At 45.6% G+C, this 24,432-nt stretch overlaps 2 protein-coding genes across 9 annotated transcripts; one reads left to right on the top strand and one right to left on the bottom strand.

Annotated features, from left to right (window-relative positions):
- Positions 1 to 777: 777 nt before the first annotated feature.
- Positions 778 to 13,761, top strand: ANKDD1A (ankyrin repeat and death domain containing 1A). Of its 8 annotated transcripts, none has more exons than XM_085070326.1 (15): positions 780 to 889; positions 3,457 to 3,560; positions 4,021 to 4,119; positions 4,699 to 4,797; positions 5,266 to 5,370; positions 5,580 to 5,678; positions 6,096 to 6,194; positions 7,321 to 7,419; positions 7,765 to 7,863; positions 8,086 to 8,184; positions 8,745 to 8,843; positions 10,162 to 10,257; positions 11,253 to 11,454; positions 12,157 to 12,288; positions 12,532 to 13,761. In XM_085070326.1, the coding sequence occupies exons 1-15, from the start codon at positions 805 to 807 to the stop codon at positions 12,591 to 12,593; spliced, it is 1,578 nt and encodes a 525-aa protein (XP_084926452.1). In that variant the 5' UTR covers positions 780 to 804; the 3' UTR covers positions 12,594 to 13,761. The 8 variants fall into 8 exon arrangements, with proteins under 8 accessions (XP_084926459.1, XP_084926456.1, XP_084926452.1 ...); XM_085070328.1 differs by having other exon boundaries at positions 790 to 889; positions 4,021 to 4,144; XM_085070327.1 differs by lacking the exon at positions 780 to 889 and adding an exon at positions 914 to 1,075.
- On the bottom strand, positions 13,568 to 23,945 carry SPG21 (SPG21 abhydrolase domain containing, maspardin). The gene is made up of 9 exons (XM_085070335.1): positions 23,847 to 23,945; positions 20,781 to 20,874; positions 17,556 to 17,717; positions 16,651 to 16,731; positions 15,889 to 16,034; positions 15,535 to 15,643; positions 14,978 to 15,085; positions 14,467 to 14,607; positions 13,568 to 14,177 (listed from the first exon to the last, which is right to left on the bottom strand). Exons 2-9 carry the CDS (start codon positions 20,841 to 20,843, stop codon positions 14,055 to 14,057), a joined length of 933 nt encoding a protein of 310 aa, XP_084926461.1. The 5' UTR covers positions 20,844 to 20,874; positions 23,847 to 23,945; the 3' UTR covers positions 13,568 to 14,054.
- Positions 23,946 to 24,432: the final 487 nt, after the last annotated feature.

The following is a 24,432-nucleotide window of genomic DNA, read 5'->3' as shown; positions in this document are numbered from 1 at the left end:
GGCAGCCACAGCTTCTCTGGGTAACCTGTGCCAGGGCCTCACCATCCTCTCAAGAAATAACTCCCTCCCAATATCCCATCTAACCCTGCCCTCTGTCAGTGGGAACTCATTCCCCTTTGTCCTGTCCCTTCAGGCCCTTGTCCCAAGTCCATCTCCAGCTCTTTTGGAGCCCCTTAAGGCATTGGAAGGGGCTCTAAAGTCTCCCCGGAGCTGTCTCTTCTCCAGGTGAACACCCTCAGCTCTCCCAGCCTGGCTCCAGAGCAGAGGGGCTCGAAGCCTTGGAGCTCTGTGGCCTCCTCTGGACTGGCTCCAGCAGATCCACATCCTTTTTATGCTGGGGAGTTCCAGAGCTGGATGAAGTATTCCAGGGGAGGACTACTGTGGGGGACCAACAGGAACAGATCTGATTCTACCCCCAACCTCAGCTCAGCCTGGTTCCTTCGTTATCATACTATAAAAATGGAGAATAAAATAAAAGCCAAAACCAGTCCCAGACACTGAAACTGGAGAATTCACTACAACTCTGAGGGGAAAAGCCCTTTTGCCCCCTCCTGCACCTGCTGAGGGATGTGTGGTGACAAGAGCACCTCATCCTCTGGAAACACCAAACCCTGAGCCCTGCTTTGAGGGGAAAAAAACAAAATACAAAACCAAACCCCTGTATTTCCTACTGATTAGAAATCCCTCTCCTCCCAAATTGCTTTGGAAACAGAATTAAATTAATTTCAAATTAAACCACCCACCCCCTCGCAGCAGCAGCACTCAGCAGACCCGCGCTGAGGCGAAGGGCGGCACCTGGCCGACATGGCGGCAGCTGGATGTCCCCCCTCTAGTCATCCCCAAACGGCCCGAAAACACGGTGTTTGTCGGGAAATGGGCCTGTTTCATGGTATTTCGCTTTAAAGAGCAGCGAAAGAGCAGCGCTGTGGCGGCGAGGTGGGCTGCGAAGAGGCGGGGACGAGCCTGTCAGCCCGCCCTGAGGCGGCGGGGACGCGCTGAGCCCGCCCTGAGGAGGCAGCGGCGGGGCCGCTGTGTCGCGACATGGGGGACGATTTGGCATCGGAGGGCGATACCCGTGAGTGGGGCCGAGGCGGGGGCTGCCCATGGGGTGGGGAATGCAGCGCCGTGAGGGAGGATTCGTGTGGCGGGGGCGGGCGGGCTCCGGCGGGGCTGAGGGACGAGCCGGGATGCTCTAAGAATAACCGGACACGTGAAAATCCGCTCGGAAACAAAGCAGGTGTATAAACCTACCGCTGAATCAATGCTGCTGTTGCCCCAAAGCATCCTGTGCCCCTGAGGTGCTGCACATAACTCTGGTACATCGCACTTGGGGGTTTTGGCCCCTTGGTGCCCTGATCCTCATCCCAGGCTGTCTTTGTGTCCTGCAGCCCCAGGTAGAGCCCAGTGAATGGTTTTGGCACGTTTCTTTGCACGTCTTTCACCTCCTTTGCTGCTTTTCTACATCTCTTGCATAATAAACTGCCTGTGAGTTGGTGCATTGCACAGAGGGTAAATAATTTAAAATGTTTTCCACACTGTTTGGGATAACTGAATTCCTATTCAGTAACATAAGCCATGAAATACCCTGGAACTTGAGATTGGAAGAGAAGGAAAACTCCTAAATATCCACTGAAATGTTGCTGTTGGACAGGTGCATGCCTAGATGAGGAGTGCTTTTGCATTTAGAGAGCAGCTGTGGATGTTAAATACGAAACTCAGACCATCAAACTGTTACTCATGTTGGTGAAAAAAAATAAATTGTGGCTTCTACAGTCTTAGCGATACCAGGTTTGTTACTGCATCTTCACAAGTTGTGGTAAAAATAAATAAGGGGTGGTTTGGCGTCTCTTGCCAATGATGCTTCGTGTGATCATAAAATGTAAGAACACATTTGTGTCACCTGGAGAGCAGGGGCAGCAGCATTTGCTTTATTGAGACATAGGATTTACTCCACTGAATGGAGATACACGTTTACAAGGAAGTGGAATGTGCGTAGCCGTTGGTGTTAATTAACAAAAACTCAATGTGTTTTTCACAAGTTCTCCTGATATTTGAAATGAAGGGTCCATGTGAAGTGAAATGCAATCCTGTTAACACACCTGACCAGGTGATAACAGAGTCTTAGTATACAGTACAGGGAATCCTGTTTCTGCATAAATCAGTGTCCAAATCCTACTACCTTCATTGTAGCAGGGGGTCTAGCCCTCTTGAATGCACACTCTTAGATGACCATGTCTGGTGTTAAATGAGCAAGCACACTATTGAATGACACGGTCTAGCAATAAAGTTTGTGTTTTTCTTGAGCTAAAGTTTCTTTGTTTGAAGGTAAGGGGAATGGAAATAGGAGGATGAGATTATACCTCTGTTGCTCTAAGAGTCTGTGGTAAGGATGCCTTTCTTCTGTGCCCTCTGAAGGGATTAATAGTGCTATTTAGGCAGCAAGTCTCCTGTTTATCTCCCTCAGTGTGGTAGAATGGGAACAATAATATGTTTTGATGCCTTTTGTATGGCATGTGGTTAGTATCTAGTTGATATGTTGGAACAAAATGAAGTTGCGTTGAGCCCCTCAAACTGCAGCCTGAGCTCTGCAGAAGGGTAGAAGAGAGCAGAGCCTCTGGGCCAGCTCTCCAGTGGGATGTGACAGGCCAAGGGTCTGACTCAAACACTTCTTGAAAAAATTCCCCAAAAGCATTAGGACAGAGGCTGAGTCCAACAAGCACTGACACCAGCCTTGCCAAAGGCTTTCAGAGCCTCCCTGTCGGGCTGTGGCAGTCACAGCCTTGCTCTTGTTTCTTGGCAGGAAGGTTTATTCGATCAAGGAGAAGATTGCTGGGGCAAGGCCCAGTGTGGAGAGTAAACACTCTTAAATCGTGCCTAACTGTGCAGGACAAATACTGCCAGTCATGGTGAATTATGTGCAGAATTGCCACGATTTATTAAGAGATGCAACACTAATCACAGGCCAGGCTGGCAGTTTTATGCTGCTTGGCTGGTTCAGGTTGCCTGCAGGGGGACCATGTGTGAAGACCTCCTTGTAGAACAATGGGATGTAGGTGGAAGGATGGAGGAAGGGGTCTGTGTCATCTCTTAGAGCCTTCTCAACAATTCTGGGCCTCAGAGGGTGCCCAGAGGACTGTATCTCATGGATCAAAGGGTTTTGCAGCTGGAGCAAATCCATGCAGAGAAAGACACTGAATTAGAAGAGAAGTGAGCAGGACTGGAGGAGCACTGATGTGGCACAAGGGTAGTCAGGGAAGGAGAGGCAGTGGGAGAAGATAAATCCAGCAAACGTGCCAACATCTGTAGGGCTGGAATTCTTGCTGGAAGAACCTTTCTGCAGTCATCCTTCCCTGAAGCCACGGGGGCCGGTGAGATTAAGGGGAGGTTTGTTGAGGCATGCTGCTCCATGCTCCTTGTCAGCACTGTTTTAATGCTCACTCTTCTGCTCTGCTGCAGTGCTTCAGTCAGAGAAGGAATTCCATGATGCGGCGAAGCGAAATGACACAGCCAGAATGGAGGAACTCATCAGGAGAGGAGTTGACATCAAAGCCAAAAACAGTGTAAGTCCTGGGTTTTTCCACCTCTAAGCTGCAGGAAGTGCTGAGGGTGTGTTTCAGAACTTCAGCTCTTTAATGCTACTCTTCTCATTAAGTGCTTAATTTGTCAAAGCTTTAAAATACAACGCCCAGTACCAAATAGGGCCTGTGGCAACCAAGCAGTTTTCACAACACACTGAAACCCCCAGCATTATTACCCTGTTTGTCTGTCCATTGATGGTCAGCAAGGTTCTTCACTTCTGTGTTGTTGTTATAGTCCAGAACTGCAGTTCCTAACTAGAAGGTGACTAACACCTCTCTGCCTGACAGGAGAGCAGAGACAGAGGGCTGTGTCCACAGAAAACCCTGCACAGTGTGAGAAATTCTGGCTCTATAGATGGCCAAGGATATTTTGGCCTTTGGAAAGGCCAAACACACACTCTGCCATACATCAGCCTTCCCTGTCTCTGTCCTTCCCTTGCAGACGGACCGGACTGCCCTGCACTGGGCTGCGGGAGCAGGGAATGTGGATGCTGTGCGACTCCTCCTGGATCACGATGTCCCTGTGGATGATGAAGACAGTGTACAAAGGCGACTTTCCTTTGCATGTGCTGCAGATGTGTTTGGTGTTGGGGGAGCGCCAGGGACTGGGTGCTAGGCCAGCAGTTACAGACTTCACCTTAGCCGTGGGTGGGTGGCGCAGGGTGGCACACACTGCACCTGCTGAGCAAGGGGCTGGAGCAAGCCTTGTTTGCATGTGTCTGTGCTCTGTGTTTTGGCTTTTTTTTTGCATGCATGGTGACTTGGAGTAGGCTGATAGAACCTGTTAAGTTTTCCATAGAGCATGAGGATACTTGGCTCCTTCTGGTTGTATTGATGGGGCTTGTGGAATGGCAATGACAGCCAACAAGTTTTCTCTCCCCCATACAGACAGGCTAATACCATTAAATGGGTAGTAGCTGCCAAGAGGCAGGTCTCTGCTTAGCTGCTGCGAATATCTGTGACAGGAATAATAATAGTTGGAGAAAGTGCAGCTAAAAAATATACCAGTGAGAAACAAATAGATTTGGGAAACTTTATGAAGCTAAGGGGACAGCTTCCCTCTAGGGTGGGGATGGTGATGGCTGCCCTTTAACAGTAAGTCTCTCTCCTTTTTGCCCAGTTTGGAATGAATGCTCTTCTTCTGTCTGCCTGGTTTGGCCACCTCCAAGTCCTGCAGATCCTCGTCAATGCTGGGGCCAAGATTGACCGTGTCAATAGGGTGAGGGTCTCCCTGCGTGGATCCATCACTTGGCTCTAGATGGTGTTGGGGGACAGAGAGGCTTATTTGTGAGCTCATGTAGTTATGTGACAGCATCTGCTCTGGGGACTGCCATCTGCACTTTGCCTTATCCCTAAAACAAGTGCAATAATTGCAATAATTGCAGCTCTAGAGATGCACACAGCTTCTTCAGCTCAAGTTGTGCAGTGCTGATGGGGAAGATGTTACAGAAGTGGGAAATGGGTTCAGTAAATGAGCAGTCTTTGTATTCTAAAACAGACCTTGTCTGGGAAAAGGAGTATTAATATTTCAGTTGTAACTTGCTGTCTGCTGCACAAGGAAGTTTAGCCCTAGAGGTGCAGGGAGATATGAAATGGGTCTTTGCTAACAGGAGCAGATTGTCAAAAGAGACTGACTGTCCCACTGTCTTGGACTTGTTAAATGAGCAGTCCTTTACCTCATCTCCAGAATGGCAGGAACCTGCTCCACTGTGCAGCTCAGAGGGGACACATCCAGGTCATGGAGTTCATCATGGAGGACTTGGAGGATGTGTGTGTGGATGAGACAGACAAGGTAGGAAGGCTCTTCACAGCTTTGTTTCATGAATATTGCTGTTGGTCTTGGGAATGGAATCAGAGTCAGACGCTGCTCCCAGAAGTCTTCCTGCAGAGTGAGCTTAGGGATGATGGGAATTCTGGCTCTGGTCAAGCTTCTTGCAGCAGATGGTCTGATCCTGTGCTTTCTGAGCCTTTTGGACTGTGTTTTTCTGTTTCCTTTGAAAGATGGACAGGACAGCGTTTCACCTGGCCGCAGAGTATGGGCAGCTGGAGGTGGTGGAGTTCCTCATTCGACTGGGTTGTTCTCACAGTGCCAAAGACAAGGTATGGGCACAAAACCTCATGCAAGGGAGGTGAAGTCCAAGGATTAGGGGATGTGAAAACTAGGGAACAGGATACCAAATGAGGCTCATGCTGCAGGCAAGTTGCTCACAGTTGTAACTATGGTTGTGTGTCAGGGCTTTTCTTCCCTGTCCACTTCAAGCCATTTGGTTGCTGAGTCCATGGTTTCTCTCCAGGACTTTTCAGGCAGGATACACACCAAGCCTAGTGGACTGTGCTCCAGTTAAAGATAGCTGGGGTTCTTCCCTCCCTGCTGCAATTGCAGAAAGATTGTTTCAGATTCGAGCTACTGGTTACAACCTCCTTTTCAGCCACGCTGGATATACTCTATGCAAGGTTGTGGTGTATGAATACTCAGTCCTGTGAGACATATATTTATAAAGTAATGTTTACTTTCAGGAAGAAAATACAGCATTGCATTTAGCTGCTAAAAATGGACACCTCTCTGTGCTGCAGAAGATTATAGATGTTGGAGTAAACCTTGATGAAAAGAACTCAGTAAGTACATTTAAATTAAATCAAAACCACATCAGTTTTGCCCTTTTCCTCGCTAGGAATACTCTCCTGCCACAGTCATCAGGCTGAAAAGTCAGTGTTGACAGGAGAGATCTTGAAAATAGTTGATTTTATCTAAAGCCTATGTGGGGAAATGCAGGTCATGCTTTGCAGAGTATCATTGAAACAGGTGACATCTGTCTTGGACCAATTTCCATCTTTAATGTGTTGCCTTCTCTTCCTGCTGTATCTGCTTACCTACCTTATCACTCCATTTAATCTCCCTTTCTCTCCCTGACCCTTGTACATTCAAGTGCCTAAATGGTTATTGAGTGTGTTTCAAACTAAACTTCCCTGTGCTTTAAAGTATTGACTTAGTCACTGAACATATGGACCTTCTGTTTGAGATCTCTCTTTTGACAGATCCACTCTGGAAAATTATGTGGCTGGAACACAGTTAATGATTTAGATAGCAAATATTGGCTTAGTATCGCTGTTATTTATTCCAGGGCACGCTCCCAATTAAGTTTATCAGCGTTTTTTTAAGTCTTATTTGGTTACTGTCTTTGAAAAGTGTATTTTATTGTGATTAAGATCTAAAGGAAAGGGGGAACCACATTCTGTGGTAACTGGTAGCATTTGTCTACCCCCAGATGAGCTGCCCTTTGAACAAAGAGCGATAATAAAACCAGATTAAATCACTTACAAATTCTGCTTGCTTCTGTTTTCTTGTAATGAAATGAGCTCAGAAGGGAAAAGCAGTGATTGAGGGTCACAGGTTTCCAATTCTGTCTCTGGGCTATTCCAGGAAAATGGTTTGTCTTCACTGTCCACGTGAAATCCTTTTTGGTGTATTGACGGGCTGGAGGGGAGGAAAGATGGTGAACACAATGTCTGTCTTGTGGCCCATAGCCAGTGACATTCAGGACAGAGCAGTACTCTGGTATGTCCACAGCAGATAATTGTGCCCTCTATTTTCCTGACAATCAGTTGGAGATTCCTGGTCCTCAGAACTGGTACTGTAACATGTCAGGGATTCAGAAGATGGGGTAGAATCTGACTCATTCCACTGCTCTGTCTTGGCCTTGTCTACAGAAACATTGCTTGTGTCCTTTCTTGCCTTGTGCAGGAAGGACTCACGGCTCTGCACCTGGCTGCTGAAGGGGGACACAGCCACTGTGTGAAGCTGCTTGTGGAAGCAGGTGCTGATGTCAATGCCCAAACCCAGGTTAGCTCCATGGAGGGGATTCCATTCCCAAACCCTACTTTGTGGATTTATGCCCAGACCTGTGGCTTCCCAGGTCACCTGTTATCAAGAGAGGCCATGTGGAGCCCTGCATTCAGGAATAGCACAGGGAGTTTAAAGGACGGTAAATGTGGTTTTGTACAAAGAGTCAGGTGAAGATGCCTGGGATTGGTTTGGCTGTGGAGACAATCTCCATGAATTTGTCAGTGCAGGGCCATAGGACTCTTGCAGGAGGCAGCAGGGAACTCTCTGTGGATAGCCTGTAACAACTTCAGCCTCTGGAAAGAATCCCTGAGTAATGCTTCTCTCTTCTGACTTGCCTCTCAGAAAAAGATGAACTGCCTTCATTATGCAGCACTGCATGGCTATGAGGAGATAGCCAGGATCCTCATGGATGCAGGAATCCACACAGATGCTCTCAATCATGTAAGTCCCTCTCAATGCTCTCACCACTAACAAAAAAGTAAAACCAGTTTGTGGAGCTGCTCAAGAGCACAAAGCAACTCTGGAAGGACCAGTGCTGCAGTATCCCCATCAGCACCCGGTGCAGACTGGCAGCTGTGATAGAATAGGACATGCTGGGCACAGCATGGTCCTTTCAGTGCTAAGAGCTAAGCTCTCCCTAAGTGAAAGATCTTCTTTCCACAGCAAAATGCATCAGCAACACACATCGCAGTCCTGCAGAACTTCCCAGCCATGGTGAAGCTCTTAATCAATGCAGAATGTGACCTTGACATTCCAGATAATGTAAGACTGCAGCTCCTGTTCTTTGTCTTTGAAATGTGAACTAGTTTTGTGGGGAATTTTATCACCTTGGGGACAGGATTAAAGAGGAATGCTTTAAAATGTGGAAAACCTGGAAGTGCAGCTTAGGAAATGTGAAACCTGGGAAATGATTCTGAGTGTTCTAGTGAGGTAATCACTTGATGGCATTCAACACGAGACCCCTGCAACATTGCATAGTCAGGCTCTTTCCTCCTTGCTGGAAACAGATAGGAGAAATTTCAAGCTGAAAGATATTCTGCAAAATGTTTGGAGAGCTGAGAATAGGAGGCAAGCCTGGAGGTAGCTGGTTGTCTCACCCAATTGTAATTTTTTGAATGAGGGGCTTTGTGTAGCATGTTGCGGTTAATCTTCATTCTTGTAGCGATGTTCTCTCCTGATGATACCATAAAATTGACACATTTTATGCTTGATTTTACTAGTTTTCATTAAACAGTCCCAAGGTTCCTCCTGGTAGTGTTCTGTCCTTCCAGCCTCCCACTTGTCCTTCTCTGAAGTGTGGTTCTTTCTCCCTCCTTCTGCAGAGGCAGCAAACCTCACTCCACATCGCTGCAGAGCATGGCAGGCAGGACATTGCTGAGATGATTCTCATTGCAGGAGTTAATTTGAAGCTAACAGACAAGGTAAAGGTCTCCATGGGTGAAACAGATTCTGTGGGAGCATGGAGGGAAAATATAGATAGATGGTCTTTGCCACTGTTCTTCATCATTTTCAAGGAAGGCTAGTAATATTAAATCTGGATATTTCCAGGGATAAGGCCTTAAAATGCTGCTGAGTAGGTCATTTTGATGTGTTTCTCAGGGAAGAAGTGATTGGTTCTTAGACAGGTAGAAAACATTCACACAATGAGCAACATTTTCCTTCTCAAAGTTGTTCTGGTTCCTTCAACTTGTATTATCATGCACAGTAATATCAAAGTTTTCCTCGAATAATGATAAGTAATATACCTCAAGAATTACAGCACACATGTTCTAATAGGTTGAAAGGCTCTACTTGGTATAGATCTGGCATGGTTCTGGTACTTTTGCCATATAATAAAATCAACAAATTTTAGAGGAATCAGGTAAATTGCAAGTGGCCTGAAAAATGTGTCCAGAAAATGCTGGAGGGCCTTGGGCAGAGATTAAAACAGTGTTTGCCATTCGCAGTGGGTTAGAGCAAGTGCAGACCTGAAGCCACCTGGCTGAGCTGGCCTTCAGCTGTGGTGAATGTTTGCCACCTTCCAGCACTCTGTGGAATGGCAGTGACACTCAGCACAGGGGACACATTCACACTTTTCTGTATGCAATTGGGTTTCTGCTCACATCTGAGGCTAGAGCAGTTCTTCCTGGTATGCCTGGTGCCTGAGCTGACTCACTTGCCTTCATACAGCTTTCAAATCTCGTTCTTTTCTGCCTTGTGCTTTTAGATAAAAATACAAATCTCCCCCTACCCAATCCAAAATCATATTCATGAAAGGAACGCAGTCACATTTTCATAGTCCCATCAGCCTGTACCTCTCCTAGGAGACCATTTCTAATCATGTGTATCTGGAGCCTATAAACTTAATGAGGTTGTATAAATCACTTTGAGTTTCATGTGTCAGCAAACCTGCTGTGCAAAAGGCTATAAAATACTTTGGATAGCAGAGCTAAGCTGCTCCTCTGATGGCTGCTCCCATGTTGGTGGGTTGCAGGAAGCTTTTCCAACGGCCCTTGTGAAAGAGGCAGATCTCTTATAGAAACAGAAGAAGTGCTGCAGAGCCTGGAAAATCACTCCTCATACCCTGAATGCAGGAGCTTGATGGCAGCTCACATCTGAGGTGTTCACAGGTGGAGAACAGGTCGTGGCTGGGTGCTCAATAGTCCATGTGCCTGCTGCTGCACGTGCTGGGTGGGCATGGAGATTGTACCTCCCAAGGTGCAAAGTCTTTTCCAGCTCATTTTCCTTTTCTACTTTCAGCAAGGGAAAACATCTCTGGGTGTTGCTGCCCGAGGCAATCACATCAACTTGGTGGACATGATTATCAAAGCTGATCGATTTTACAAATGGGAGAAGGTGAGCAGTTTACACAACAGCCCCTGTGCTTTCTCCTCTCCAGTGTGACTCCACATACCAGCTGTCAAAGGAAAAGAAATACAGGACATCCCGTGACAGCCTGACCTCTATTTTCATTCCCTTACTTAAGGAAAACAGAAGTCCTCACCATACCAACAGCATCTACTTAAGGCTTTCCTTATTTAAAAAGGCCTCTGTTGTTAGAAATCCCAGGCCGCAGTGATGGGAATTGGGGTTTCCAAAAATTATTTAACAGCTGCTCCCAAAGGGATAGAGAATTAGTTCCTTTTCCCAGAAGGAGACACGGAAGGACTGAGCGGGAAAATGCCTGAGGTCACCAAATGGGATTTTGAGAGATTTTCAGCAGTGGAAGGAGACAGCTCTTGTTGGAGTTATATAACCAACTTCCCCCTTAAAGTGCAACCTCTTAGCCCCCATCTCCCCTCTGAAGCCCTGCCTACCCTAAGCCTGTGCCCAAACCAAGCTGAGCAGAGTGAGCTGAAAGTACAGCCTTGCATGTTCTTAAGATTTTGGGCATCTTCCCATACCAGTCCTCTAGAGCATGAAGAAAAGGAAGGAAAGGAGGGCATGTGCCTGTGGCTCAGGAGCAGCTTCAGGAGTCATGCTCTGTGTATCAGGCCCTTGCACTGGCTTCCCATGCAGCCCTAGGGAACGTCATTCAGCCTCTTAGCAACCTTGCATGTAAAGGCTGTGAGCACAAGCTGATGTTGCAGGGAAGCAGATTTAATTAAATGATTCTGCACCAAACCCCAGATAAAAGGCAGTGTAGAAAAAAATCTGATCTGCATGGCCTTCCACAGCAAAGTGGCCATTAAAGGGGGTTTTAACCCTGATTAGCACAGAGTGAAATGAGAATAAAAGAGAATTAAAAAAATGTGCTGTGCCAGAAGGAAGGGAATGGGAGGATGTGGGAGGCTGCAGAACATCAGGCACTGCTGCAGCACCTGACTGAACTCCCTGTTCTGGCTTTGCAGGACAACCTGAACAGCAACTCCAACTCGTGGGTGGCAAAGCACTTGACATTTAAGCAGGATCACAGGCTGGAAACACAGCACATTCGCTCAGTCATGTGGAGATTAGCCACTAAGTACCTCAAACCTGGGGAATGGAAGAAGCTGGCACATTACTGGAAATTCACAGATGACCACATTAGGGCCATTGAGCAACAATGGACAGGTATAAAAAAACTTCCCAGGTATTTTCCTTTCTTCCTTTGGACTGTGTTTCTAGGAGATAAAGCTGCAATAAGAGCAAAGCATGAAGAAAACCAGTTGGTTTATTTGAAGCAACCAAAAGATTAGGTTAAAAATTCTTGTTTTACTGAAGGTGGAATTACCTACACACTGGAATTTGTCTAGGAATAAAGCATCCAAGCAGGGGAATTAAGGGTTCATTGCTCACTCCTTATGAGACACTTGCCAAGCCTCTGGTTTTGCTACAATTCTTGTTCTATAGAACAGAAGAAACTTGCTGGTTTTACTTTTTTTCTTTTAAGAACCAAGAAGGCAGTGAAGTGAATTCCTTAGAATTTAACAAATATAGGGTCTGAGGGTCAGAAACAGATCACTGCTGTTTTGGCTGTTGTTAGGACTCTCTAGTTTGGATGACATGAGCAAGGGGCCAAGCTGTGCTCTGAAAGCAGAAACTGTATTGCCATGAAAGGCTATGGAACAAATGTTCATCCAAACTCATCCATGGCCACTCCATTAAGTTCCACACACATCCAGCCATCACATCACAACCAGGAATTAAAATCATACTTGAGATACTCCTGGTAAAATCCAGAGAGGAGGGAGGGGTGTGCAAACCCACCAGTGCAGAAATCAGCTCTGGTCAGGGCTGCACACTCTGATTTCATCTGTGGTTTGATCCTGCCAGGCACTAAAAGCTACAGGGAACATGGCCACAGAATGTTGCTGATCTGGCTCCATGGTGTGATCACTGCAGGAGAAAATCCAATCAAGGGACTGTATGAAGGCCTGGTGGGGATCGGGAGAAGAGATTTAGCAGGTAATACTTCTGTCTTCCTTCAAATAATGCACACTGAGCATTATTTGAATCAATCTACCCAAATTCTGTGGTTAGACAACATACACAGAGGAAAACTTCAGTGAAGCCAATTTACACAAGCTGAAAGCACCTGCTCTGCCCCCTTGCTTCCACTGCATGTCATCTCTTTTTGTAAAGTTTGATAAATGAACAGGTCCTGCCATGGCTTTATATTTCTGTGCAGCAGATCATTCTCTCTTACAGAAAGCATCCGGAAAAAAGCAAACGCAGACTCCACGTCTCCACGGAAGTGCATAGCAATGTAACACCAAGAGCATCCTCAGCTGTGGTCTCAGAGCTACAGGAGAAACACTTCTCTGCTGCTGAGAGAAGGCAGATGCAACCTAAGGGCTTCTTGTCACAAACAGCTGGCACTGCTGCATCCTTCTGGACAGGAAATGACAAGGGTAAAATAAATGCTCTATACAGAAGGAAGATTTTTATCAGAAATTTCATATGGTCCAGGTACTGTAATGAGAATTTGGTGAGCCTGACTTGTCAGACTGTATCAGGAAATACTACAGTTTTACTGTAACTTGTCTACAGCACATTTTTGTATATAAATTTTTAATTGTCAAGTTTTGAAGTTAATGAGGGCAAAACCTTTGCTTTCAGGAATGTTCTTTACTTACCTTATTTGGGGGGGTGTCTGTCACTCATGTCTTAGGTGTATCCATAAATTCCCACCATTAGAGGAGAACTTAAGCAAAAACAAAGCTACCATTTGGTCCTTTTGGAACCTTAGGGGTTGTGATCTTTAATGCTTTGACTCTTCACAAAACGTTTGAGAACATTAACATGTACTGTTTATAAATCAAATAGGTGACTTTAACCTTTTCAAGAGATCAGTTATCTACACAGCCTCTGACAAAGACATATAATTTCTTTACATACCAATTTGTCATTTAATCCTTCATATTTATTTTTTACAGCATCTCAAGGGGAAAATGTTTGTATTTCAATAAATCTAGATTTTACCCTTTAAAGTTGCAATAGATATCTTGTAATCTTTATTAGAAAAACACTACAGCATTCTTACTTAGCTCTAAACCAATACAACCTTGTAGTTAAAGCTTGAGGGGAATTCAAGGAGAAGGTGGTGGTTTTCTTCATTTCTAGAGGTGTCTGTAGAGGCAAACCAGGACTGCAGTGAGCTCAGCTGCTGTTCTCTTGGAATCAAACAAGAGACACTTGCTGAAAGTGAAGTTTTATTGAAAACCATTTTTAAGCAGCAAGAAAGTTAAAAATTCAAATGCTTTATTTCAAATAGAAACAAACTAACTTACAACACAATGTACGAAGCAAATAAGTGATGGCAACATTGACACTTAAACATCTTTTAAATCAAATATTCAACAAAAATATATGTCAGCTTATAAGTACACAGTCTGCATGTGGTAATATATACAGCCAAGTGAAAAATATAAAAAGAAATACCGTTCTGCTTAAGAACATGATATAGTGAAGACTTTGGTAGAAAAAATGTCTTTATTAATAAAAGTGTAGTCTTCAAAGATGCTTCCTTGAATCCAAAGACTAAAAATTAAACAGATCTATCCCAGTAGCTGCTGGAGGGTGCTGTCCACGGGTAGTTCACCAACTGTTGATCCTGGTGGAATCACACAGTGATAATCGGCTAACACAAGGGAAAAGGCAGAGTGGGAACAGTTGATTGTACACAGGAAGACCACCAAACCAATGCCTCTGTTGCAGTGACACTCCCAAGCCTACTCCTCTTCTTGCTCATTGCTGGTGTGAAGGCTGATCTTTTGGACTTCCAGCTCTTCTGCACTGACCATGGAGGGATCGATGGCTGCATACCGAGTACCGTGGAACTGCAGCAAATGGATCTGTTGGACATGGGAAACAACACAGAAACAGGTGTTTTGGTAAAAGAGAAACATTCCTTCTTGTAAGTTGTGTGAGGATGAAACCATGGCTCTGGAGTACAAGAGTTCAGAGACAGAAAACCCCCAAAGCTGGCCCAGCATAGACACAGCTGCTCCCAGCCCTGCCTTTGGTATCAGCAGCCTCAGAGCCAGAGCACACAGACTCAGGGAAGTTAAACAAAAGCAAACTCTGAACAGGAGTTCCCTTCTGCTGTTGTGGCAGATTCACAAATTGAATTCAGGGACTCACTTGAATGTACAGGTTGACCTCAGCACTCCTGCAGAGGTAGGGGAAGTTGCCTCCTGTTTTGAGGTGAGCTCTTCTGGCATTAGGGTAAAGCTTATACATTTCTTCTTTTGCTTCCGTCGAAAGAGCGCTTTGGTCGAACACCTATGGAACAAGTCCCAGCAGTGAGTTCTGAATCCCAGATTTTGTTGTTACATCAGACTGACTGGATGCTGCTCCTAGAAGAGACCCTCAGCTTATTTGTGGAATGGTGTTAATGAAATGGAAAACAAGCAAACCTGGGCATTGGCAGCCAGAAAGCCAATACTGTGATACTGAAACATATGGCTGTGTTACTGCACAGAATATCCAATTCACAGTGTAGCACTGAAGAGGCACAGTGTTGCCCAGTCAGCAGAAGGCTTCTCTAAATAGGAACCTCCATGCTGCAAATGCTTCCAGCTAACAGAATATTAAAGCCCCACCTGCCAAGGGGAGGAAATAGTGTTTAATTAAAAAATTGAGATTCACTTACATCCATAATGGTTACAGGGATGTCTCGGATTTTGTGAGGTTCTACATAGGAGTTCTGGCAGTTGAGGGTGAGTCTTGAGGCAAGCTCACTCTGGCCCAGGCTCTCCAGCTTGCAATACAGAGAAACACTGATTAACAACATATTTCACTGCAAGAAGTTAATGCAATATTAACGACACAGCTGAAGAGAAGATAGTGTTAAAGGGATAGTTATAATTTCAATTTAGTATTACTCTGCATGAGACAAATGCTTAAAACACATTTCATTAGTTGCTCCCACCCCCAGAACATGGCCTACAGATCCATCCCAGCACTTTCTCCTTTTCCACCTCAGTTCCTTAACTCCCTCTCTTGATGGACACAAATAAACAGAACTGAGGTAGAGGGTCAGTGCATCAGTTAAACTGCTGGGGCTGTGACAGTCAACACCTGCTAAAGATCCACTTCTCACTCCTCCCTCCTGGGTCAGTGAATGAAGAAAGCAGCAGAAATATCTACAACCTCCCACTCAGTAAATCTACAGTGACACCACAGCCATCAGAGCACAGGGCTACCTACCCTGTCCACCATGAAATCAATCCCGTCGGCCATTTCAGGATCTAGAGGACCAGATGCAAAATTCCCAAGGACAATTTTTTTCAGCATAAAAGCAGGCATCAACCAAAAGCTAAAACAGAAACAAGAAGTAACAATATCTTCAATTGCCAAGAACAATTTGTCTAATTCCACGCTCTCAATTGTTAACATTTCCATTCTCCTTATGGTGTGCCTTTAACAGACACAAGTATTCCATCCCACACCTCCCTCCCCCAGGCTGGGATCAGATTAGACACATATTCAACTAATCAGTGTGACATCTCATTGCAAAAAAATTAATGCCATGAGTTTGCTTCTTGTCTCAGCCTTCTTTACCTGTTTGCTGTCCACGTTTGATTGAAAATAGAAGTGTCACTAAAGGCATTACACAAGATCAGAGATTGGACTCTGGGAGATTTGTGTGTGTATTCAGCAAACTTCTGAGCCAGAAAGCCTCCCAGAGAAGCTCCAAAAAGGTGCACCTAATGCAAGAGGAAAAAAACCAAAAACAAACAGATGACGTTACTCTTGTGAAATGTGACCTCTGAGCATAATGTTTCATTTCAAAAATAGGTCATTCTAGTTTACCTTGTCCTAATAACGTATTTTTTGAAAGGATCATTGTTCCATTAATCTCCTGGTTTTATGTGAAATATAAATGTGATAAATACTGACAGAAGGAAATGTTTCCCACAGATTCACAGTGCAAATTTCTTTGTGTTCATCAAGCTTAAGAAAAAACCCAAACATTTCACTTTGTTCTCTGTTGCTATTCCAATCCAAGACACTCAACAGTAGTGTTCTGTATTATGTAAGGTAGGAAGGATAACTTCCACAGGATCTCACAGAAAACTGAAATTAACCCATACAATTTAATAGGCCTGGAATGGCAGTTGAATTTAGGCCAAGTATGACAATTTCCAAGGGCATTCACCTTCAAAAATAAACTAGTTTCAAATGTGAAATTGCAACACAGCCTCTTTATTTATAGGCTGCATTTTTGTGTCCTGTTTTTTTACACGGGCTCTTAAATGAGACTTTCAAACATCAGGTTTTTATTGCAACAATTTGTCCACTTCCCCATCTTTTAGCACTCACTTTATCCAGCTGAAGGTGATCTAAGAGTTTCCTGAATCCATCACAGAACTCCAGGTGATCCCAGTACACCGGATACTGCAACTAAAATAATGCAAAGTTAGAAAAAACTAGCTGAGATAATCTGCTTCAAAGTTGTACCAGTTCTCACATTAAAGGTTTCAAGACAGCAACGTGCCTCTCCCATATTGTGAAGTTCCTCTTCAAGGTCCCAGAGCCTCAGGGTGCAAACACCTCCTCCTCAGTCACACAAAAACACACAAAGTGCCACAGAGCAGGGCTTGCTAGGGAAAGTGCAGCATTGCCTCACTCTGTGATCAGTGTGCTGGGAGGTTGGAATGGTTTTTCAGCGATTTTGCAGCGTGTAACAGATACAGAAATCATTAACTGCTGCAAGAGACAGTGGTATTTGTAAAGCCAGACTCTTTAATATATTATATCAATCAATACACTTCAGTCTGGCTGAGGAGCTGAGAAGCCCCAGAAGAGCAGGCTGGTAGGATTTAAGGAGTGACATAGCATCTGTAGCTATTATACAGGCTAAGAACCATGTTATCCACCATCCCTAAGGAAAACATGGAAACCCTGAATTAACTCATGTGTTTGCCTCAGGGCTAACAAAGATGCAGCTGGAGGGAAAAATGACTTGTGTCCAGGACACACAAGGGGGAAAGTAGGCTGAGAAGTTAGCAGTATGCATGCACAAGGTTTTGGGTAAATGCTGCTGTGGACATATAGCAGATTCCAGCCTGGATCCACATACTGGATCCACATACTAACTACTCTGTAGTGCAACTTAACAACAGTTTTTCGGTGGATTCCCTAAGTCAAAACTAAGAATTTCGTAATTCAACCTCTGATCACAGCAACAAGTACACCACCTTTGACACAGGACTCAGAATACTCACAGCAATAACTCTGTATCCCCATCCAGTCAGTGCCAAAATTTGCTGGAAAAACACATCTGCAGTTCCACTCACAGGAGGGAGAAATATGAGTGGGCAGCGAATGCTCCTTGGTCCTGCATCATACAGTGACCAGACTTTACTGTCATCATCGTCTACTATTATCTGGAAAGAGAGGCACAGAGGGGAGGAGAAACACAAGACAAGTGAGGTTCTTCAGCCAGCTTCCAGGACTGCTTCTAGAAATTTCCAACATCTAGTAAGTGTTCTAATACTCAAGACCTTATTTTACTCTTCTTCACAATAGCCTCCAGGCTGTTTACTAACTGGAATGACAATGTGGATACAGCTGGAACAGAATTGTGGCCATGCACCATCAGACAGAATATTTTGTGAATTGTGACATAAGCTGTATAATGAACTGCAGCTCAGGAAAGAAGCCACCATGCTCAGGGCAGACCCAGGAGGTCAGTTCAGGGTACCAAGAGCAGCAGCCAGAGGCTGGAAGAGCCAGCACTGCCCCAGGGCAGTTAAATAACAACTTTTTAAATAACCACTGACATTTGCATCCATAGACAGAAGATGTTACAGGTCTGGATCCATGCAGGCCTGCAGAATTAAGCAGCTATCACCACAAATTATTGATCTGAAACACTTACAGCTGCCTGCCAGAAACAGAGACACACACAGCTCCCAGGGCTTCACTGCAAGGCTGACTTTGAGGAAAAAATGCTTCCATCATCTGGCAGCATCTCAGGAGCACCTGGATTGCCCAGGACACAGGGCTGGCTGTGGGAGATTATTCACACACGAGGTGCTATCCTTTATGAGGAGGAGCTCCTCATACAGTACTACAGGTCCTAGCACAGTTAGTACCTTCAAAAGTATAAGAATTTGGTCTTCTTTTCTAGCAGCACCAAAGCCTGACTTGTTTTGACAGGGCCTGTTCTACCAGCAAACTGCTTTCTATATTCCAGATGTTCATTCAACTCCACAACACAGCAGAAGCTGCATCTTGTACCACATAACAAACACAAACCTCTGGGGAAAGCCTGAGTCAAGCAGCCAGAATTCATCTCCCCTGTATCAAAATTTTATAGCTTTTTGAACAGTAATATACAAGCACAATTTGCTTTTCCAACCCAGCAGTTAAGCTTCTCAGCAATCAGAGGAGAACAGTGTATCACAAATCAGATTTGCTTGACTAACAAATCTGCTCCTAATAAAGCCAGTAATTCAGGCTCTGTCAGCATGTGAGGAATCACATGATAACATTTTTTTCTAAAGTCTCTATAAAAAAAACAACCAGATTGCATACCAGAGCTTTCAGACCACTGAAACCATTTAAATATAAACCTTGTACAAAAGCCCTCCCAATCCCCACCCCAACAACCCCTTGCACACAACTCCTGGGCTCCAGGCCTTGCTGTTCTCAGCTGTCATTCCATCAGCAATGTTGGATGGCTACTACCAAATTTACCTTTAGGAGTATTTCCAAAGGCAGACCATACTCTTTGAAATAACAACACCAAAGTTAGTTCATGCCAAGAGAGCTAAGGCTGAGAGATAAGGTTTCCTTCCTCAAGCCCAGACAGTGAATCAATGGTTGAAGCACTTGTTCTAGTTGATTTCTAGCCACATGCTGGACAATTTAACTCCAGCTCCTAAGCTGTGTGGGCAGCAGTGTGGTTAACTGCTGATTTGGGAGGTCACCAACCTTTTACTTGCTCTGGTTGATCAATCAATAGAGGGTAAAATCTGCACTGCCTCAAAACAGAGGGCAGAACTTTTTAGCAGGGCCAGGGTGTCCCTTGCTGAAAACTTTTAGGAAGGACTCAGATAAGATAGCAAGTGGTTTATGCAAATGGAGGCACACAGGCAAAGTGGGAGATTTGGTTAAAAATGTTATTTTCTGTGCTGTACTTCCTGTATCTGCCAAGGGCAGGAAGGAGCTGTGCATTTCCTGTGCCTGTCAGGAGAAACATCTCAGCCTATTCTCAAACAAACTGCTCTGGTTCTGTTTCCTTAGGTCGCTCTGACAGCACAATGACAGCTCATCATTCCTTCCTCTGTACTGCACATGCCTTGCCTGCACTTCTAGAGGCATAATGCAGGCAAATGTATTCCCAAGGACTGCTTCAGAGATTAATTACAACTTCAAATTCAAATTCAAACTTTTTTTTTAATTCTCTCTCCAGTAACCGGGACTAGTTTGTTTATTTCTACATTCTTCATAGCCCACATTCACCACTGTGGCATCATTAGCCTTTGGGCAGACAGAAGCACTCAAGAGGGTAAGACTTTCCCTACACTGAAGGTCACCAGGTCACCATCAGCTTCAGTTTACACATGACCCCAGTTATGAAACCCTGAGCACTGGCAGCAGCTGAAGGCAGTGGCTGCAGGCACTGAGCTCCAGCAGCACCACTTTCCCTTGGAATCACAAATTCCAGCTCCTTCCATTCTCCACCTTGCACCCCATAAAGCAGAGCCTCAGAGCACCCCCATGTCTTTCTGCTGAAAAAATGTCCCCTGGCTTTGGTGACCCATGAGGCACTGCCTGGAGGCAACACTGTGGCACAAACAGACCCAGCAGATGGACAGCCAGAGCCTCGACAGAGCATGTGGAATCAACAGCAATGCACCTTTTCTCATTTACAGAAGACACAAACTGCCAAAAACGAATGAGAATCCTACAGGTGTAAAGGCAGGGCTGTCCTTCTGTCTGGCAGGAGTCTGGGCTGCTGCAGGTCACTCTTGTAACCAGAGCCTCAGCAAGCCTGACCTGCAGCAGGTACATGAGTGCTTTACTGGGTCAGGAGCTACATACTGCTACTGCACTCTGTCCTCTGCCACTCAGCACGTAGAAAGCAGAAACTGGAGCCCTGCACACCTCAAACATTCTCCTGTGGCTCAGTGAAAGGAAGTGGGGAAATCCAAGCAAGAGGAGAAAGCAGTGTGGGCAGTGTGATTAAGCAGAAGAAACCATCTGAGTTTTTCCACAGTGGTTAAGGACATTCCCACCCTCAGGACACTGCATGCAGCCTGACTGCTGGGAAGTTACCCTCAGATACTGCTTTGGCCTGAGGATAACAGGCAGGAAGCTGAAGGTGGCAGCTCAGTCCAGTGCATACAGGCCACATATTAATCACACTTAGTTAATTAACCACACTTAGTCTCTCCCCCTGAAAAACAAGAGGAGATATTTCACCCATGAGATGTACATACCTTTTTAAGAGGAACTGTGCTTCTGAACCAGTTATAGTCAGGAGAGACTTTAATCTCTCCCATGATGTTTAGAAAAAGCTCAGTTTGGGTCAGCCTGAAAAAGAGAGAAAATGAGAAATCAATACCACAGTTTCACTGCAGGCAGCTCTCGAAAGTTGTGCTATGTAAATAAAGCAGTGCTCTTATCAGTTGATGGCACTACCTCTGACTCACAGCAAGTTCACTTTTGCTCAGTTTTCATCAAACCATGCAATTATTCTCCCAAGAGGCAGTCACCTGACTGCCTTACTGCACCAACCTCATTATGAAATGATGATGCTTCTGTAGCAACATTCCCATGTGACAGCTGCAGAGAAAGTAAATTGTGTTGCAGGCTGTCAGTGGCTTAAAAACCTAAAGCATGTTCTTGGTTTGTTTTAAATTGATAAGGCACTCCAAGTTTGCAGCTAATAAATATTCATACCATTCACTCAGGAGTTCACACCACAGACATTATTTCATGAACCTACTCAGTATTCAGGTCACATTTTTCCATCTGAGTATAACTGACCCAAATGAGTCCCAAAGCACATGAGGAGCATCATCTGACCCAAGGCTTAATTTACAGAAAATCCTCGAAATTGTAATTCTATCCACACAGAAGCAGAATTTTGTCAGGAGTTACCAGTGAAGAAATCCTTGAAGCACACCAATTAATACAGGACAAATTGATTCAGAGTTGGGTCCACACAGGAATGCCACTAATTCACTCCCCAGCCAGAATGTCCAAGCATACATAATGAGTATCTTATAATACTCCATTAATTAGTAATAAACACTGAGGTAACTCCAAGATTGAACTTTTTTTTTTAAGCAGCAAGAGACCATTAGCTTCTATTTATACAACAAATGGCATCAAACACTTCTGAAGTTTGCAGACTCAACTGCTTCACCCTGAAAGCAAGCTGCCTCAGGAGATTATTTTCATGCATTCACACACAGCACCGAGCACAGAAAAACAAAGAAACTTTTGCTGTTGTTACTTAACAGTTGCCAAGTCTAAATCAATAGGTTTTGTTTCCTAATTCTTCATAAAATAAGACCTCGTTGTGTTCTGTGAGTCACTCCAATTCATTTGCCCCTGCAGGAGAGCTGCCGATGGGCAGCTTAACCAGTTTATAGGGTTACAGCTGGATTAACAGCTAGTTACAATTTCCTCATTTTTCACTCTTCATTTGCCATCTTCCAAGTGCAGAAAATATATCCATATTTTCTTATGCCTTATCAATTTAAAACAAACCAAGAACATGCTTTAGGTTCCCTTTTAAAAGGGAAAGTAACTTTTTAAATTGCATGACAAACACACATCTTACACAGAGCACGTGCTACAGCTCCCATGTCCAAAGGTCTGAGATGGGATGTTCAGCTGTGTGGCTGTTATTTCAAATTTGTGCGGTTTCACTTTGGTGCTTGCACAAACTATTCTCTGTATCATAGTCTAGCAGCAGGTGAAATTACAGCAAAGGTAAAAATATCTACTGCAACAACCTGCAAAGCAGAGCAGGTGCAAGGGTGCTCTCCTGGACTAGGGGACAACAGTCATTGGAAAGAGGAATCAGTGGTTCAGACTAATTCCTTTTCACAACCACACATCAATGGCTTTCTAAAACCTCTTCAGCAAACAACAGTGTGACAAAGTTCTGGCAGGCAAATCACAGGAAATGCCTTAAAACACACATTATCTTGGACTATTACAGTAGCAGGGTCAAGAAGCACAAGTCATGGTCAGGGCACTGCATGGACACAGAGGCGCCAGAGAGGGAGATTTCTGCAGTTCACTCTGGTTGCCAGAGGGTTGGCAACTTCTCCCTGCCGTGATCACCACACTGCTTCTGCTAGCTCAGTCCTTCAGCACCCTTAAGGTAATTTTTGGCTGGGAGCACAGAGCTGTGTCATTACAGCAGACAAGGAAAGGGTACCATGCAGGTGAACTTTGTCCTGTCCCTGTACCTCACCTGGCACCACAGCGAGTTTAGAGTCCATCTGAAACCTAAATTTGGAGCTTCCCAGTTCACCTGTTACCACTCATGGAAGTGAGCCACAGGCCATTAACACCTGGGCTGATTTCCACCAGCTTTCTTCTAAAGAAGCATCTGTGATCCCCACTCCTAAGGGCTGCCCTTCTTTCCAGGCAAGAGGAAACTTCCCTTGGATTAGAGAATGTCCTGTTACTGAAAACGGTTTCTTTTTTCTCCTTTGCACACAAATGCAGCATTAAATCTGTACACACAAACTCTCATATTAACAACAACTACATGTGCTTTCCAGCCACAGAGAAGGTGAACTATGAACTCAAAACAGGGACTCAGCCATAGAAGGTAAAACTCAGAACACAAAAAGCCCAATGCTGGACATGACTAGCCTCTGAAGACCTCAGTTTCATTCATTTTCAGTAAAACCAAACAGTCTGAAGAACTCTAACCTCTTGAAAACAATTCCTCTGGAGGAAGAATCACCTACGGATGTGCTCAGAGCACTCAGTAATAGTCTCCTTGTGAGTTACTCCACTACCCTAATGACATATTCCATTCATTATTGATTTAGAAAGACAATGAGAAAGAAGATTTATGCATAACTGGAACATGGCTGCAGCATCTTCCTCTCTCCCCCAGCGCTGCCCACCAGCCCCAGCCCCTGCACTGTCCCCCTCCTCAACATTTGGCTCCACACCTTTGCAGGGAGAAGGACACAAAAGCCCGCTCAGCACCCTCAGCACAAGCTTTCCCCTCTGCAGCACAGGCACAGTAAACTGAGCCCCAGGCAGGGCTTTGGGCTCCCTGCAGGGCCAGCCCCAGCCCTCTCCCTCCCCTCATTCAGGGCTCGCACGGATCCCGCTCCAGAGCCCAACGGACATCCCCCGCTCCCTCCGCGCAGCCCTTCCCGGGTGACACTGTCCCGAAGGATCAGAGAGCACCGCGCTCGCTGCAGCGCCCACCCGGCCCGCCCCGCCGCGGGGCCCGGACAACAGCGGCAGGCCCGTCTCCACGGCGAGGACCCTCGCCTTCCCGAGCACGGCTGGGCGCTCACCGGCTGGCAGGGCCCGGGGACGAGGAGCAGGACGAGCAGGACCAGCAGGAGCACAGGGCCGCCGCCGCTCTCCCGCCTCCTCTCCTCTCCTCTCCTCTCCTCCCGCCCCGCGCCCAGCCGGGCACCCGCCGCTTCCGGGTCTGCGCCCGCGCCGCCCACGTGACTCTGGGCGGGGCGTGGGCGGGGCGGAACAGCTCCGCCGCCATGGCTACCGAGGCGGAAGTGAGCGGCGGGGCGCCATGGCTACCGAGGCGGAAGTCACGTGCCGCTGTGTTAATTCACGCCGTAATTAGCGTTGGGAGTTTTCACGGCTCTTTTTGTTCCTCCCGCACGGTCAGACACACCGTCTGTCAGACCAGGTTGCTCAAAGCCACGTCTAACCCGGCCTTGAGCACGTCTAGGGATGGGTCACAGCTTGTCGGGCAGCCTGTTCCCTGCGGGGAGCTCGGGTTAATTGAGGAGAGCCACAGGTGATAGTGAGTCATTCCTCTAATAAGCAGGTGGGGTTAATTAGCCCCGTTTAATTGGTGTGTAATAAATAGGAGTTGAAAGGGAGCTGAAATAAGCAGACCTATAGTTATTTGCT

The sequence above is a fragment of the Lichenostomus cassidix genome, chromosome 10 (genome assembly GCF_008360975.1).
Source record: "Lichenostomus cassidix isolate B80296 chromosome 10, HeHo_3.0, whole genome shotgun sequence".
Classification (NCBI taxonomy): Eukaryota; Metazoa; Chordata; class Aves; order Passeriformes; family Meliphagidae; genus Lichenostomus; species Lichenostomus cassidix.
The sequence above is the reverse complement of the archived record's forward strand: the minus strand, read 5'-3'. Positions and strand labels throughout refer to the sequence as shown.

Coding starts and splice junctions, on each gene's coding strand:
- ANKDD1A (XM_085070326.1), top strand. CDS start 805: ATGGCGGCAGCTGGATGTCCCCCCTCTAGTCATCCCCAAACGGCCCGA. Junction 11,455..12,156: donor CATTGAGCAACAATGGACAG/GTATAAAAAAAC, acceptor TGATCCTGCCAG/GCACTAAAAGCTACAGGGAA. Junction 12,289..12,531: donor CGGGAGAAGAGATTTAGCAG/GTAATACTTCTG, acceptor TCTCTCTTACAG/AAAGCATCCGGAAAAAAGCA.
- SPG21 (XM_085070335.1), bottom strand. CDS start 20,843: ATGGGAGAGATTAAAGTCTCTCCTGACTATAACTGGTTCAGAAGCACA. Junction 15,086..15,534: donor TTGATTTCATGGTGGACAGG/GTAGGTAGCCCT, acceptor CTGTATTGCAAG/CTGGAGAGCCTGGGCCAGAG. Junction 14,608..14,977: donor TCCCTGTAACCATTATGGAT/GTAAGTGAATCT, acceptor CTTGTTCCATAG/GTGTTCGACCAAAGCGCTCT.